The 16,881-nt window shown below is 41.9% G+C and overlaps 2 protein-coding genes across 6 annotated transcripts in view; one reads left to right on the top strand and one right to left on the bottom strand.

Annotated features, from left to right (window-relative positions):
* ITFG1 (integrin alpha FG-GAP repeat containing 1) overlaps positions 1-6,809 on the bottom strand; it is a 212,439-nt gene extending 205,630 nt beyond the window's left edge. Inside the window, exon 1 of the mRNA XM_073307742.2 lies at positions 6,494-6,809. Coding sequence (XP_073163843.1) covers positions 6,494-6,665 — 172 coding nt within the window. The 5' untranslated portion in view covers positions 6,666-6,809. The remainder of the gene's footprint in view (positions 1-6,493) is intronic.
* Positions 6,798-16,881, top strand: part of PHKB (phosphorylase kinase regulatory subunit beta) — a 209,795-nt gene continuing 199,711 nt past the window's right edge. For 3 of the 5 annotated variants that reach the window (XM_073307738.2, XM_073307735.2, XM_073307736.2), the window contains exons 1-2: positions 6,799-6,975; positions 9,656-9,768. In XM_073307738.2, coding sequence (XP_073163839.1) covers positions 9,714-9,768 — 55 coding nt within the window. In that variant the 5' untranslated portion in view covers positions 6,799-6,975; positions 9,656-9,713. Of the gene's footprint in view, positions 6,976-9,655; positions 9,769-16,881 lie in introns of all 5 variants that reach the window. The other 2 variants (XM_073307739.2, XM_073307737.2) reach the window with 2 other exon arrangements.

The following is a 16,881-nucleotide window of genomic DNA, read 5'->3' as shown; positions in this document are numbered from 1 at the left end:
AAGCAGGACCAATCCCTTGGAGTCTCTTGCTTACAACATTTATTTCAAACAGTATTTCATGCCACAACACTGAGCCACATGGAAATTTGAAGTTATGTATGTTTCTGGTGATTCCATTTCCCTCTGCCACTGTTCTCCCACAAACAGTTCCTGTCATAGCATTATCCTCCATAATGGCAATTATGGCATTATCTATCTTCCCAATTTGGCGTTTGATAGGGTTTATCACCTCCACTCGACTTTCCCATCACGTGGCACTCAGTGATTTCAGTGTCAGAGAGGATGTTCCCAGATGCTGCTTCAAAATTTGCCATCGATGAATTGATGCAGAGAAAAATACACAGATGCTTTGAATCACATTAACAAATTCAGAAGCCTCACTAGAAACTTATGCTGCATCACTGACCACCAAGTTCAATGAATGAGAACTGCATGGGACAAAAAAAGCTCGAGGGTATCACTCTTGGACCTGTGTTTGCACTCCTCTCTTCTTTCCTCTCATGTTGGTACTATTAGCGTAGCCCTGACCTCTCATGTCAGCTATCACAATTCCTGTATCTTCCAGCTTTCTAAGAAGCACATTTGCCACACTAGCTCCTGTAGTATCATCAATGTCAATAAATTCTAGAAAATGCTCTCTGACAGTCACCGTTGCAGGGACATTTTCACTGGGTTCTGTTGTTGTTACAAAACGCACCATTAAAGTAATTTGTTCCATATGGCTGATGTCAGGTGTGCAGTCCAGAACAACAGACTAATATCTTGCTGACTTCAGATCTGCCACAATCTTCTGTTTGACTTTTGTTGCCAGTAACTGTGTGATCTCATTTTGAATTTTTTTTTCCACGGTAGTGCTGAGTGTACATTTCTTGGGTGGTGACTCTCCTCAGATGCTCCTGGAGTACGGCATCAAACTCAGCCATCAGCTCCACAATTTTAAGAAAGTTTCCATTGTTTGGCACATACAGCTGATCTAAAGTGCCACGCAGTGCTAAGTTTTACTCTCAGAATGGCAACGAGCCTTTTCAGAACATTTTGCCAGTAAAGAGACTCTGATGCAATCTTTTCTTGATGCTGGTCATCTACGGTGGCCTTTAACCTTAGTCTCATCTCAAGCTCTTTCCACCTATGGAATGCTCTCTGGTGATTTGCTGCCTTCTCATGTCATGCCAGATTTCTAGCCAGTTTCTTCCAGTCCTTTTTTCCTGTAGAACCCAATGTGGCTGGAACAATAGACTGGAAGAGTTTGCAACAAAAACAGTATGAGGCATTCTGGGTTTTTGCACACATAAGCCATGGCCTCTCCACTTTGTCACCATTGGGGATTTCACACCAGTAATGTGTTGGATAGAAACTTCTATTTTCGTCGTCTTTGGGGAACATGAAGTTTTTCACTTGCTGTGGCCCATGCAGTACAGGGAAGTCCCTCAGGCTACTGCTCAAGAGTGTCCACAGTCCTGGATCATCTAGACTTAAGGAACTAAACTCAGCAGAAGTTGTTTCTTGCGCCTCCACCACACTCTTCTCTGATCTACACTTTTCTTCAGGAATGTGCATGGTTACATCCATTTGAGATGGAGATATGGATGCGGCAGTAGCTGCCATTCACCTGCACTCTGACTAACTGGAAGATCAGGCATCTCCTCACCACTCACACCCTCACTGAGGCCGGAAGGCTCACCGTGAACTTTTGTATATGTATCTCAGGAGAGCTCCTTCCTCCTTAGATAGAAAAGCTTCCTTTGCTTTCTTTTTTTCTCCTGAATGCTGCCCCAGAGGGGCGTTTTCTTCTTTCAGTCATGACTGCTGTTCTGTGCCAGCTATAGTGGCTCTCAACAGTCAATTGAAGGGGACAAATAAGCAGGTTGGTAGCAGGGCCTGAGTGAGGGAAGATATCAGCGTCTTAAGACCTAACTGGCTCCTACTACTTCAGTTGACTGCCTGTTCCCCTCAAAGTGGGTTCAGGAAAGCAGCAGGAAACAGGAAGCTCCCTGAGAAGCTGGTGTTAATCAGTCCAGGCTCCTCGGGGTGCTAGAGAGGTACATAAGAGGTTCCTCTTCCTCTCTCTGCCTGCAGCTCCTTCTGCTTTCTGTTATTCTCTCTCACCTTTTCTCCTGCCTGCCTGTTACGTCTCTTGGGCCCTCCTTCCTCCAGCACAGCACTCGACCATCTCTGTGCATCTAGAGCAGAGAGAATACATATGCACCACCAGCAGACACAATTTTCTACACTGAATCCTAGTAGTGCCCCCCCCCCCCCCAGGTACCCAGTCTGGTACCTGAGGCGGCTGCCTCAGTTCTCCTCAAAGTAAGGCCAGCCCTGCATTTCCTTTTGCTTCAAAAGAGGTAGAAGGGGAATATTTTTTCACCATGGCAATATGAGCTGCATTTCAAATGGAAGTGAACTTAACTCAAAAAAACCGCACATTCTTGCTTCAGTCACATCCAGATGCTTGATCCAGGTTTTTGCAGCAGAATCAGAGCAGCTATCCTGGGTTTTCTATTTAGTCAGTGAAACTACAGGGACAAAAATTGCCTAGATTCAGAAGGATCCAGGTGCCTGTTCTGGGTTTTTGTGGTACTGCTGCACCAAGGTCTGGATTTATTTGACATACTGGAAGCAGCTAGATTTCTTCTCTATTTCTGCAGTAGAATTAGAGATGTTGGGTCTGAAAATTGGCTAGATACAAGTGCCAAATTTGGGTTTTTGCAGTGCTGTTGCACCCGCATACTTTGGGATCTAAATATTCTTGATGCAATAGGAGCAGCTAGACTTATTCTCTATTCTGATGATATAACTTGAAGGCTGGAGTTGAAAAAACCAAACCAAAACAGTAGGCTACAGGTATCGCCAGCTTTTATGTTTAGCTCTGGTGTAAGAGAAATTTCTTTCTCCTTTCATATATCTAGGGGAGCGGGAATCAAGGTATCATGCAGTCACTCTAGTTTGAAACTAGTCTAGAAAATGGACCCTCAATTAGCGTCCAAAGACAGCATTCTAGAAGCAACACTTGGCCGCTGAAAGTACCCTGAGAATGATTAGAGCTGGCACGGCTCCTGGAGCTCTAATGTTACAGTACTTCCAATGCATAGCAGCCAGACCACCAACCCCCTCTTTGTACTGGTCTTCAGGTAACTATTAGTGAAAAAAGCTGTGTTATTTTAGTATTTTGCAAACCTTGTGTCAATGAAATTTTAAGTTCAGAGAATTCAAATAATCCAATTGGAAATAGCAATATTTACTTATTTTAGATGGACTTTTTCAGATAATGCCTAACCAGAAAAGAGGAACATGTATATGCAATTCTGCTGTGCAGAAGCAACCATAAGTTAGTCATCTTATGCAAAACCTTAATGTTTACATACATATATCTGAAAAATAATGAGCCAAACATCAAATATCTTCTAATATAATCACACAATTATCAGTATTCCTTTTAACTCTAAAATAAAATTTGTTCACTGCATAGTCCAGCTGAGTACTTCCATACAGCCATGTTTAGGACTGCTAGTATTTAAACAATCCAACTAAACTTTGAAATTAATTCACACCTTTGCTGCTGCCATTGTACATTTGGGAACAATTTTCTGAAAAGTTGAATGAGCAGAACATGACTCAAGTCATTTGCAGTGTAAATATCTTATAGCTGTGAAGGACAAAAGCTTCTATTTTTAACATGGCAGTTGGCATCTGCAAAAGACACTGAAATTTGATTAGAAAACTATGTATTTTGCCATTTGTATGTATCCATGATTTCCAAATGTCCTTTTTTAGCATGAAAACAAGTCTTTCATCTCAACATCAGTAGTTTGATTCTGATCTAAATATGCAGTAGTGATTGGACACTGTTACAATTTGGCAGCTGTTGTGTGGCCTAAATGAAATTTAACCCCAGCAGGTGGACTTTCCCATCATAACTTATACAATTTGACACCAAGAGTTTGTTTAGACTAGAATCCCAAGGCAACCTCAAAAGGCCAAAGCTGAATGAAAAGTGATTTACTCTATGAGCCTCAGAGATGCTTCTTCCCACAATAGGGTAATATATTAGCAAGACCAATAAGTAAGCTTGCCTTGCCACAACCCATGTTGTATATTTTCTGTCTTCACAGTTAGATATTTAGTTCATTTCAAAATCACTAAGTTTATTTAAAAATAAATTTAAATGATCTTACAGTATTTAATAAGATTTTAAAATTCTTAAGCATGTGTGTTTAAAGAGTTCTTTCAAAAAAGGTGCTGTAAATGGTTTCAAGCCTCAGAGGAGCAAGACAAAAATGATCACCGCTTGAGATTTCTCCTACGCCTTAGGAAAGTCACAGAATAGTAGAACTGGAAGAGACCTTGAGAGGTCATCTAGTCCAGCCCCCTGATATAGACCATCCCTGACAGGTGCTTGTCTAACCTGCTCTTAAAAATCTCCAATGATGAAGATTCCACAACCTCCCTAGGCAATTTATTCCAGTGCTTAATCTCCCTGACAGTTAGGAAGTTTTTCCTGCTGTCCAACCTAAACAGCCTTTGCTGCAATTTAAGCCTATTGCTTCTTGTCCTATCCTTAGAGGTTAAAGAGAACAATTTTTCTCCCTACTCCTTGTAACAACCTTTTATGTACTTGAAAACTGATATGTCCCCCCTCAGCCTTCTCTTCTCCAGTCTAAACAAACATTTTTTTTTTCAATCTTCCCTCACAGGTCATGTTTTCTAGACCTCTCATCATTTTCGCTGCTCTTCTCTGGACCTTCTCCAATTTCTCGATCTCTTTCCCAAAATGTGGCACCCAGAACTGGACACCATACTCCAGCTGAGGCCTAATCAGCATGGAGTAGAATGGAAGAATTACTTCTCGTGTCTTGCTTACAGCACTCCTGCTAATACATACCAAAATGATATTTGCTTTTTTTGCAACAGTGTTACACTGTTGACTCATATTTAGCTTGTGATACACTATAACCCCCCAGATCCCTTTCCGCAGTACTTCCTTCTAGGTAGTCATTTTCCATTTTATATGTGTGCAACTGATTGTTCCATCCTAAGTGGAGAACTTTGCATTTGTCCTGATTGAATTTCATCCTCGTTACTTCAGACCATCTCTCCAGTTTGGCCAGATCATTTTGAATTTTAATCCTATCCTCCAAAGCACTTGCAACTCCTCTCATCTTGGTAGCATCCGCAAACTTTGTAAGTATGCTCTCTAAGTCATTATCTAAATCACTGATGAAGATATTAAACAGAACCGGACCCAGAACTCATCCCTGCAGGACCCCCACTCAATATGCCCTTCCAGCTTGATTGTGAACTACTGATAACTACTCTCTGTGAACGGTCTTCCAATCAATTATGCACCCACTGTAGCTCTATCTTGACCGTATTACCCTAGTTTGTTTCTGATAAGGTCATGTGATCAGAAACAATATCAAAAGCCTTACTAAAGTCAAGATATACCATATCTACAGCTTCCCCCCACCCATTAGGCTTGTTACCCTGTCAAAGAAAGCTATTAGATTCGCTTGACTTGATTTGTTTTTAACAAATGCATACTGACAGTTACTTATCACCTTTTTATCTTCTAGGTGTTGGCCAACTGATTGCTTAAATATTTGCTCCACTATCTTTTTGGGTACTGAAGTTAAATTGACTGGTCTGTAATTCCCCATTTTGTCCTTATTTCCCTTTTTATAGATGGGCACTCTATTTGCCCACAGAACATGGGCATCAATCCTGCTGCCTGTTGCATGCTAAGCAAACATTCTACCACTTGAACAAATTCCCCTTGACGACATAACATTACTTTAATTTTTGTTACATGCACCTTCAGTATAATGCTGATTGTAGGATAAGACTACAACTATTAAATGACATGCCTTAGAACAGAAACCACTGATAATACAATATTGTCCAAAAGTCTCCCTCTGACCAGACTGACAAAAATGTCAATATTGTTTCACAAAAAGAAAAGGAGTACTTGTGACACCTTAGAGACTAACCAATTTATTAGTCTCTAAGATGCCACAAGTACTCCTTTTCTTTTTGCAAATACAGACTAACACAGCTGTTACTCTGAATATTGTTTCACAGAGATGAGAAGCCCTTGGCCAAAGGACTTGTTAACACTCACACCCTGTTTTATGATCGCAGATAAAATTAGGAATTAACTTGGGTTAGAATCAAGACCATTAATATTTAAGAGTTACACCCAGTACTTACCCCCTTATTACGTTATATAAGCATTATTGATGGGCCTGCCCATGAGGGGTGCACCATTCCCCAGCCGAGGGGCTCAGAGACCACAGAGAGAGGTGCGGTATGAAAAGAGAAGAGACGATCCATGACATTCACGCCGTTTCAGTAACCAGTGGACTAGCCCCATCTCTGCTGCTAAGGGAGCAGCCTCACCTCACCCCACCCCACCCCACTGCTCCTAGCGGTCGGGGCGCCCACCTCCCCCCACCCACTCTCCAGTCCCCCGGGGCCCAGCCCCACCAGCACTCACCGCCCCTCAGCACGAACAGGTCCGTCTGCTTATCCGAGTTAAAGTCCCCGAAGGCCACCAGGGTCCCGAAGGCCTCGGCCCCGAAGAGCTGGGCGGTGACGTTCTGCAGCCCCCGGCCAGCCCTCAGCAGCCCCAGGAGCAAGGACAGACCAAACAGGTAGCAGCGCCCCATCCTCCAGCACCTCCAACCCACTCGCAGGCCGCCGCCAACATCACTTACGGCAACGGGGGAGGGGCCGTCACAATCCCCTCTTCGCTTCCGGGACTGACTAGACGCCGCATTTGCGACAGTGTCGTGGGCGTGTTTACGGCCGGCCAGGGTAACAACGGCGGCCAGAGCCGTGCTGTCGCCTCGGTCTGTTCCGGTGGAAAAGGCGCGCGGGGAGGGGAGTAGTAGTGGTGGGGCGTCCGCGCGATGGCGTTGCATCTGGCAGACGTGAGCTGGAGGATGTTGGAGCTGCGAGCCCGGTCCAAGCGCTCAGGTCTGACCCCTTCTCCTGGACAGGGAGGGGGCTGCGGGGGTCTGTTTGCTTGTGCCCGCGCTGAGAGAACGGCGCTCGCCTTGTTCCCTGTTCCTCTAACCCCTCTCAGGCGAGCCCAGCTCTCGTCCCCCCGCCTCAGCTGCGGCTGTCACTATTCTGGCTTGCTTGGCCCTGCGGCAGCTTCGCAGCTCACTCAAAGGGCAGCTGCCGCGGCGGAGCTGAAGACACAAGTGCTGCTACTGCTGCTGCACGGTTTTCTCCTCACCTTCTTACCTAACGCTGACCAAGTCTGAGCGAAAATCTGAGGCTTGTTCAGGGCTATGGTAACTCGCATTCTCCAGCCCTGTGGTGCACTTCCCCATTAAGCTGGATGTGTCCTTGCTATCGCAATAACTGACAGAGATGTAGCTCAAATTTAGATTCCTTTCTAGAGCCAAAGTCTTAACCCTTTTGTTTGCTTTTTCATCCTCACACCTTGTAAAAACAAAAAACGCAACCGATCCAATTAGTTTGGAAATAAAATCTTTTGGATTAATCTGAAGGTCATTTAAAAAATCTGCTACTCTGCTGATGCATAACTTTGCTGAGACATTTTAAATTCATGAGTTTAATGGGACATTTAAATTTCAGTAAAGTTCAGCTTAGCACATGTTGTAAGCAAAACTGGTTTGCTTCACACATCATTGTGTTTGACAAGCTGTTGAACAGTAATGTATTCTGAAACCACTAATATATTCTTACATCAAAATCATGAGCTTTGTCTAATTTTGCTGAGAACCACAGATTAGACTTGCATTCCACTCCCCTGAGATAGGTAAGCCAAGGATTTTTCAACAATTTATTGCCATAAACCAGTAGTTCTCAACCTGTGGCCCATGGGCCACTTGCGTCCCAGTCAGCACAGAGCTGCTGCCCATGTGACATCCTCAGGGCCATACAGGTGGTATTGGATGCAGCCCACGATGGTACAATAACCAGTGCCATAAAAACAAAATAGTTTGTAGTGACTTGTTACACTCTAAAAATTGCTTTCCTTAAAGGGAAGTTATCACCGCAAGGTGACCCACAAAGTTAGGTTTTGTCAAAGCTTGTTTGTAGCTCTGTATTTGTAGAATCATTCAGATAGTTATTAGAATAATTCAACTTTTAATGCTGACCACACAGTACTACTTAATTAAACTTACAAAACATGCAAGACCATTTTTAATCGAGCATAATTTTACAGTCAATGTTCCTATCTAAAAGGAAAATGCATATTTAACTATATACTTGACTGAAATAAATGTAACCACTTTTGCTTATTTAAAAGGAAATTACAAATAGTTTACACAAAGTATGTATTTAAATGGAATGTTCTGTGCAAAATTTAGTAAGTGTGACTCAAGTTTAGAGTCGAAGGGTGAGACTCACATTTTACAGTATCTTCTAGAAAACGAAATATCATTTAGGCCCCAGTCTTGCAGACACCTGTACATACTCCAGTTACACTTTAAAAGTATGAAAGTGAATTTTTGCTAGGAAAAACTTATAAGTACCAATGAATTAAATAACTGATTGATTACAGTTGTATTAGTAGGAATGTACTGCAGATAATACAGTAGTAGGCCAGTCCTGCAATCTGACTGGTACATAGCCTCACTGACCCTAGCAGGATTCCACACATGTGTAAGAGGGTTGCCTGCACAGCTTCGTCTGCAGGATCAGGGCCTAGTTTTCAACATCAGTTATGAAAACTACAGCTTGTTTTTGTGTGTTTACCCACCAAAACAGAAGAGACACCAATTCAAATAATTACTATTCTCAGCATTGTAATCATGGTATAGTACTGCAGAAGGAAACCAACCTGTAGATTATTTGTAGCCTAAAAATTACTGGGTTGCAATAGCTGTTTAAATGTGTATCACTTGCTTTGTTTTAGTACAAAATATTGCATCTTTACTATTAATGGAAGAAGAAATGCTTTTCTTTTGGATCAAGGCGTGGGTGGCGGGTATCAAGCAAGGGGAGGCTGAGCCTCCCCAAACAGCCCTGTGTTGCGCTGCCCATGCTCTGCCCCCAGACCCACTCCTGCTTCCTACTGGTGTTCTGTGACTTTTCCCCTGGGGCTGGGTGGCAGCCCAGGGCTCCAGACAGCTGGAGCCAGTGCTTGCACTGCCCAGCACTGAGCAGGAGTTGTGGGGCTGGTGGCCATGAGGGGGCTCAGGCAGGGGAGTGGGGTGGGGTGGGGACTAGCCTCCCCAAGCTTTAATTCAGTGCTGCCTATGGATCAAGGATTTATTTAATCTTGGAGTAGAATATGTATGGGCTTTATTCTGCACATATTGATATCAGTGGCAAAACTATTGACTTCAGCGGTGCAAGATCAGGTCATAGAAAGGGTAAATATTCAAAGCATTGTTATAAATTAACCAGGAATTTTACTTCAAAATAAAGTAATATTATTTTTATATAATATTCAGTATGGGAAGATTATGCATATCTGGGTCCTGTTACTTGGTTAGATGTTGTTTATTAAAACTAAGGCACAAGAAAACCAAGTTTTAGGGTATAAGAGGGAAAACATAAATAATAATAATTAATCTTAATTATCCCCTTGATTGTCCAGTGCATCATGTTAATAACTCTGCTAACACTGCTTTCACTAATTTAATGCTGATTGCTTCTAACCCTCACTGGACAGTTTTGAAAATTGCTGTAGTTTAGCCTGAGACGTTTGTGATTAGCTGCATCAGTTTGAAATGGCCAATTCGGACGATGACAAAGCGAGCTCTGCACATACTTTCTCAAGGTTTGGTAAGTGTGTGGTCTTTCCTTTTTTATGTTTTTGTGTCTTCCACTTTGAAAAGTGTGATTGCTTGTTGCTGCTTTCTTGCAATGTTAACATAAAAATGCCATATGTATTTTGTATTTAATTTGTACTGGCAGTTCTTTTATTTATAATTTTTTAAGAAAAATTTATGTCCAAGGATTGAGCTTCTTGTGGGGAAAGCCTTCCAAATTTCAAATCTCTTATTTTCAGAAGGAAAAAAAAATCCTTAATTATGTTGGGTTTTTTGTGTGTATTTTTGTTGTGTATTATTTATCAGTTCTTTTACGGTGACAGTCTTGGTTATGAACTTTCCTTTGTAATGACAGTTAAGTTAAAGGTGCTGTTAGAGCATTGTTTAGCTTCTTTTTTTTTTTTTAGTGTTAAACCACAAATAGCTTCTTTTTTTAAGCATGTCTCATGTAGCTGGCTACAGTCTTAAGGCTTGTCTACGCTTGAAAATAAATTTGGATTAAGATACAGTGTGAATGTAAAGCACAGTATCTGTTCATATACCACTCCACATGAGTATATAAGAGTGCCTTTTTCCAGTTTAGCTTAATCTACTAGATATTGTACTAGTAGCACAAATTTTCAGTGGTGACTCTCAGTCGGATTGCATCTGAAAGGCTTTCAGCTGTCCACTGCAAGGATCTCAACAGAAGAGCCCCGTAAGCTTCTGTTGTACTTTTCTTTCTCCATCCCTTCTGTGTTAAAGGAGCTACTTGGGTTCTTGCCTCTACTGATAATCTGGGTTTGTCTTCACTACCAGGGAGATCGATGCAGATGTCGATTTAGCGGGTCTAATGAAGACCCGCTGAATCGACAGCAGAGTGCTCTCAGGTCGACTCAGGTACTCCAGCTCCCTGAGAAGAGTAAGGCAAGTCAAATGGAGAGCATCTCCCTTTGACACAGCGCAGTGAAGACACCACGGTAAATCAACCTTAGCTATGTCAACTCCAGCTATGTTATTCACTGTATAGCTGAAGTAGTGTAACTTAGGTCGACTTACTCCGGTAGCGAAGACAAGCCCAGAGTTTTTCTACTTTCTTAATTTGTGTAACTACTCAACATTTCCTACTGGTAACTAAACAGATTTGTACCAGTTAAAAGCTGATGTTGTCCTGAAGTCTCAGGTTGAGCAATGGCAGCACAAAATACTGACATTTGAGTATCCAAAGATAGTTTCCTGTTTGGTTTGTAGCAATTTCAATGCCTATGTTTATGTTAATGGGTTTTGAGAATAAACTCCTGAGTTTATTGTTTCAAGCGTCTACTGTGTTACGTATCGTTAGTTACAGCAAGTTCTGAAATCCAGTGGTAAAGTCCGAGTACAGTGAATTACATAAACTGTTTCTTTTATTTCAGAAGATGAAGAGACTTAATAAGATGTATCAGAAGAAATATGTTTGGAGTTGGTTTCTCTGTCTTGTAAAGGAGAGTAATAGAGGTTTTAAAAGGGTTTTACACCAATGAAACAAGGGGTCATTGGCAGAAGTTAGCTTAATTTCTGGAAATAGTACAATTTGAACACATTGTATATAGTAAGCCTTGCAAACTCCAAAAACCTTAATCGCTTCCAAGGACAATTTTGTTTCTCTTATTTTAACTTAGATGATGCTTAGTTTTAAATGGCATGCTTTAAGGAATAGACTGGTAAAATACATTGCATGTTTTCCTCCTTACCATGGAATTACAAAGACATTATATGCATATGCACATACAAAATTCTTTATCACAAAAGGCTATTTAAAAGTTTGGTCCCTTTAAAAAAAATTAGTAGTTTTTTTTTTTAATTGGTTCCTCTAACTAAACTGTGAAAAGAATTTAAATAACTCAGTTTTTTTTCCTGGTAAAAGATAATTATGAGTTCTCCTGAGTTAGTAATTGCAGTTTATGTTCTCCCAGGTTAGTAGTTGAAGTTTGTTTGTTTGCAGTTTTGCATGGTAATTTACTGCTTCTCATTACTGAAATATTTATTTTGGGAATGGTGAAAAGCTAACACAAATAGCTTTACAGACAAGAATTCTTTGTAGTACTGTCCCAGTATTACCTTTATAGATGAAACATGTATTTAAAATTACTGCTAAAAGTGGGCTGCTTCTCCTAAAACTTTGCTCTCAAGCTTCAGCTATCAGGACAAGTAAAGCATTCTAAGACGTTATATCTATATATTTTAGGGCTTTATGTTGCCTCCCGTCATTGTAGTATCCGAGTGCCTTCCACCTAAAGTCAGTAGCAGTCCTGAAGTTTGTAGCAGACTCCATTGGGTCCCTGGCATTTCTGCGTTTTTGGGGACAAAACTCTGCTTATGGTCAGCTTTTGATTTTTTGGGAGGAGGGACCTGATTGGGCTTTAGAAATAGAAGAGGGTATTTGTATCATGTCACTTAAGGTGGAAAGGTGTCACTTGACTGGGATGTCAGTGGTCGTGCCTCATGGTTGAAGGTGGAGTCAGGCAGCCAAGAATTGGAGCTGCTGGTCATAAGTGGTACTCCTGGGGGAATTCTGTGCCACTGCGTATACAGAATTCATGTCCGTTGCAGATTTATTTGCTTCCCTGTGGAAAAATGACTTTCTGACGAGGAAGCAAAGAGAAGCCACGAGAGGTCACATGTCCCTCCCTAGCACCGCAGGCGCTTTGTTTTGAGCGCCTGGAACAACTGGCGGAGAAGCAAATGACTGTGGGGCTGGGGATGCCCTGGCCAGGTCAGATCGTACTGGACTCCCCCATACCCATATCCTACCACCAAGCCTCAACCGCGCGCACCCAAACTCCCACTCCACTGAGCCTCACCCCCTGCATCCGGAGCAACCCTGCACCCAGACCTCCCCCACCCAGACCCTCCCCTGCATTCAGACTGCCCCCACCAATCTCCCCCCAACCCTCCCCACTGAGCCCCTCTCCCTTCCCTCCTGCATCTGGACCTCCCCTGAGCTCCTTCACCCAGACCAACCCCCTCTGAGCCCTGCACCTGGACCTCCTCTGCCTAGCTCCATCCCCCTGCACCCAGACCACCCCCTGCCAAGCGACACACCCCTGCATCTGGATCCCCACACTTGCACCTAGGCCCCACCAACTGAGCCCCCTGCACTTGAATCCCCACCCGAACAAGCCCCACTCCTATACACCTGGACCACCCTGATGAGCCCCACCCCTGGACCCTCTCTCTACTGAGCCCCAACTAGCTGCACCCAGACTCCCACCCCACCAAGCCCCACTCCTCCAGCACCCAGATTTCTCTGATGAGTCCCACACACACAAACTCCCCCTCCTGAGTCCCATCCCCCATGTACCCAATCTCCTCTCACTGAGCCCTAACCACATTCATCCGGACCCACCTGCAGAGTCCCATTGCCCTTGGATCCCACCCCCCCAACAATCCCCTGTGCATCCAAATCCGTCCCACTGAGCCATCCACACCCAGATTGCCCTCTCACTCCACATCTGGATCCTCCCACACTAAACCCCTCCACATTTGGATCCTGCTGGGCTGAGCCTGCCTGCCCACACCTGGTGCACCTGATGCAGAGAGGCAGGGTACTGGGGTGTTTCCTGGGCATGCTCAGCCCTTGCACTGTGTCAGGATTGGGTGCAGCTTCACCGCCGAGTCCGTACCTTGGGGGCTGCAGGGTGCACGTTGATCTCCCACCTCCATGCAGTCAGTGGTCTGTGCTCCTCACTGTTATGCTGGAGCCTCCACATTTATTTATTGACACACATTTTCAGAATTTTAAAATATTGTGTGCAGAATTTTTAATTTTTTGGTGCAGAATTCTCTCGGGAGTAAACTGGAGTCAGAAGCCAGATGCCAGAGCCAAGGGTCAGAGCCAAAGTCAAGTCAGGAACTGGAGCTGTGGGTCAGAGTTGCATGACCTGGGCTGAGGAAAGGCTGCAAAAAAACCTGGCACGGGAGTTATTGCAGGCATGGGCAAATGCTTTGAGCAGCCAGCTCCCGATTGCTAGTCATAAGGGTCTGCTGATCCCCTCAGTCATTTGGACAATTTGGCGTCTCAGTTGGGCCCAGCCGCACTCCTTAGACTGCCTGGGTTTTAGGTTAGCAGGTAAGCAGGCTAGCTGCAGGTCCTTACTCCTGACAAAAGTCTGTCTTGAAGAGGAAGATTTTCAGCAGAGTAACTTTGGAAGAGTTGCCGGATTGTTGGAAGCATTCTTGATGTACACTAACGCAGGAGCCAAGGTTATTGTTAAAAGCAATAATCCATCTAACCTTAAAGTGGAAAGAAAAGCTGATAGTGATATGACTGATTCCAACTGAACTAGTTTGGTCCCTGTATTAGATAATAGATGTAGTGGAAACCACAAGGACAAGATTTAAAAGACCTGTCAAAATGTCTTGCCTTAAGCCTTCTGTAAGAGGATATGGTGAACAAGATAGCTGTTATCTTTTACAGGGTACAATGCTGGTCAACCATGACTATTTTAGATTATTTGAAAGTGCATCTGGATCTTACCAGCAAAACATGTCAAGGAGCTGCCAATGCCACTGCTATTCAAAGAATATGAATAATTGCCATGTTTGTAGTTCAGTAAAGTTCACAGCATTTAGCCAGAAACCTAAATCCAGAGTGATGATCTTTGATCAGTTGGTGATTCAGACTAAAACAGAGGGTGCTTAAATTAGTAAACCCCTCATGTACTTTCATATAAAATGTTTCATTTGAATGATTGGTTCGAATTATATTTCTGAGTTGAAAGGGTTATAATTTTTATCTTTCCCAGTCCTAATTATTGCAATATGCTTTTGTTCTTTTAATTTATTAATAATACCTATATAGCATGTATAATACAGATACGTATGCTCATTGAATTTTTTGGGGGGATGAGTTGGAGTTAACATAATAAGTACCCATTCATCACTGAAAAATGGATTAAAGTCCTCTTTAATCTCATAGTTTTTGTTTCAATGAACATTAATTGAGGATAAAAGTTTGACTTTTGGATGGAGGTGTGGGGATAGAAGGTTACACTGTCATGGGACAAATTAGAAAAGGGGTGGCACAGATAATGGCAGATTAAATTAGGAAAACATGAGAGAGGGCTAGTTAATGGGTAGGAATGATCTTATAGTACAGAACTAAATTGCAGGAATGAGGGTAGAGAATGAGTGTCGGAATGGAGCTGTGACTAAATGAGTGCAGGTTGTAGAGAAAGTATTGGAAGGAATCAGATTTTTTTAAATCAACAACAAAAACACTTGGAGCCGAAAAGAGATGAGACCTTACCAGATGCCCCCTATTTCAACACCAAGTTGAATCCATTAGACTGCTTTTGACATTATAAAGTCAGGGCAGGTGGATATGGGATGCGTACAGGTCTAGGAGAGGCTGGAAGAGGAGGGAAAAGTAAAAATGAGAGAACCTACAAAAATAATGGACTCAACAAAACGTATGAAAACATTGCCTCAGTCTATTTACTTCTAAGTTTGCATCCTTTCTCCTATGCCCCATCTGTTTTTGTCTACTGAGGTTATTATGTTTACACCTTGTTACATGTACATACTCCCTAATGAGTATATGGGTAATATATACTGATAAGGTTTATCAAGTGCTTTGACCATAAAAAGGCCTATATATGTGCTAAATAGTATTAACTGTGACTATAAATTACAATACATGTTTGGTCTCAAATTATTACATTTTTCTTGCACCCCTACAACTATTTTTGACATGACATTGTCTTATTTCTCAGTGGCAGCTTTATTCCCGAACTTAATTTGGCCTTGCCTTTCTGATCTCCTTGTAATGTAGGTTCCATTTCTGCCAGTTCACCCATGTGGACAAACTCTTGCATCCACATGGATCTAGTTGCAGGAACAGGGCCATGAGATTAAAGAAGGAATCTAATAAATTGAAGGTTGGAAATTAGTATTCTGTGAAATTTTATTTTTCTCACTGAATATTTTAATTTAAATCTATAAAAAGAAGCATTTTTTCATTCAGTCTAAAGCCTTGATCTCTTTCCTCTTAGATTATTAAATTAGTAAAGAAAAATTGTACTTAAATAAAATGAAGAAAATAATCTGTCACGGATAAGAACCACATATATGAATTAGCATAATTCATTAATTGAATTCTGGACTTAGTCTTACAGGGCATGTCACAAATCTACATAATGTGCATGAGTGCTAGATCTTACATTTGAAAATTTAGTTTGCTAAAGTAAGCATAAAACATTTGTAACTGGATTAGGTATGCATCTAATTTTTTCCTGCCAATTGACCTTGCAATGTTCACTCAGTCAATTGCCTGTCTCAGATGCTGGTAACGAAATACTGAAAGTGTTTTGCTAAAAACACCTGCTGTTGTCAAACCTTACTCTCCCTTGGGAAGAACAGAAGCTGCAGGCAAATCTTCAAACATTTAACTTTACTTTTGAGAACTTCGAAGTTGAAATTTGGCCCTCTGTATAAGAACATAGTTTATGTATTACCCACTGAGTGGCATGTTTGTAAATGCATTGATCTACATACTTACGTATTTCTCATCACCATAGTGGCTGAATGTCCCACGATCATTAATGGCTTTTTATCATCACATCACAACATTAGTTTGATTTAAGTAGGTATTCTCCATTTTGTGTACAGAGAACTGAGGCACAGTGAAGATTAAGTGACTTGCCCAAGATCACACAAGAAATCTGGCTGAGCCAGAAATTAAAGTCCCATTCCCATTCACTAGCCACTACTCCATCCTTCCTACAGTATGAGGAATAAATTAGGACACAGAACTTCTTATTTTTTATTATTTATTATGAATCTTCAAGCCTTGCCAGACATTCTCATAATGGAAAAGCTCAGGGTTGAGGTTAGACAGTGACAATAACTTGTTGGAGATGTGGTTACCATTTCTAAAATATGAAAAAAGATTAAAAAAAAGTGACCTAGGAAATAGACATTGTTACTGTAAATCATGAAGTCGTTAGCCTTTGTTCTAATAACATATGGAATTAGAATTATTGAATGCTTAAACTTTTCTTGTATCAGCTCTTGTTCATAAAATTGTCATAGTTCTTGCCATTATGTTTTTCCTTTTATCTGCAGAGTTTTATAAATAAAGTGTATTGTGTTGTTTTTAAATCTT

This window comes from Lepidochelys kempii, chromosome 12 (assembly GCF_965140285.1).
Source record: "Lepidochelys kempii isolate rLepKem1 chromosome 12, rLepKem1.hap1, whole genome shotgun sequence".
Taxonomy (NCBI): domain Eukaryota; kingdom Metazoa; phylum Chordata; order Testudines; family Cheloniidae; genus Lepidochelys; species Lepidochelys kempii.
Note: the sequence above shows the minus strand (reverse complement) of the source record. Positions and strands in the feature narration are given on the sequence as shown.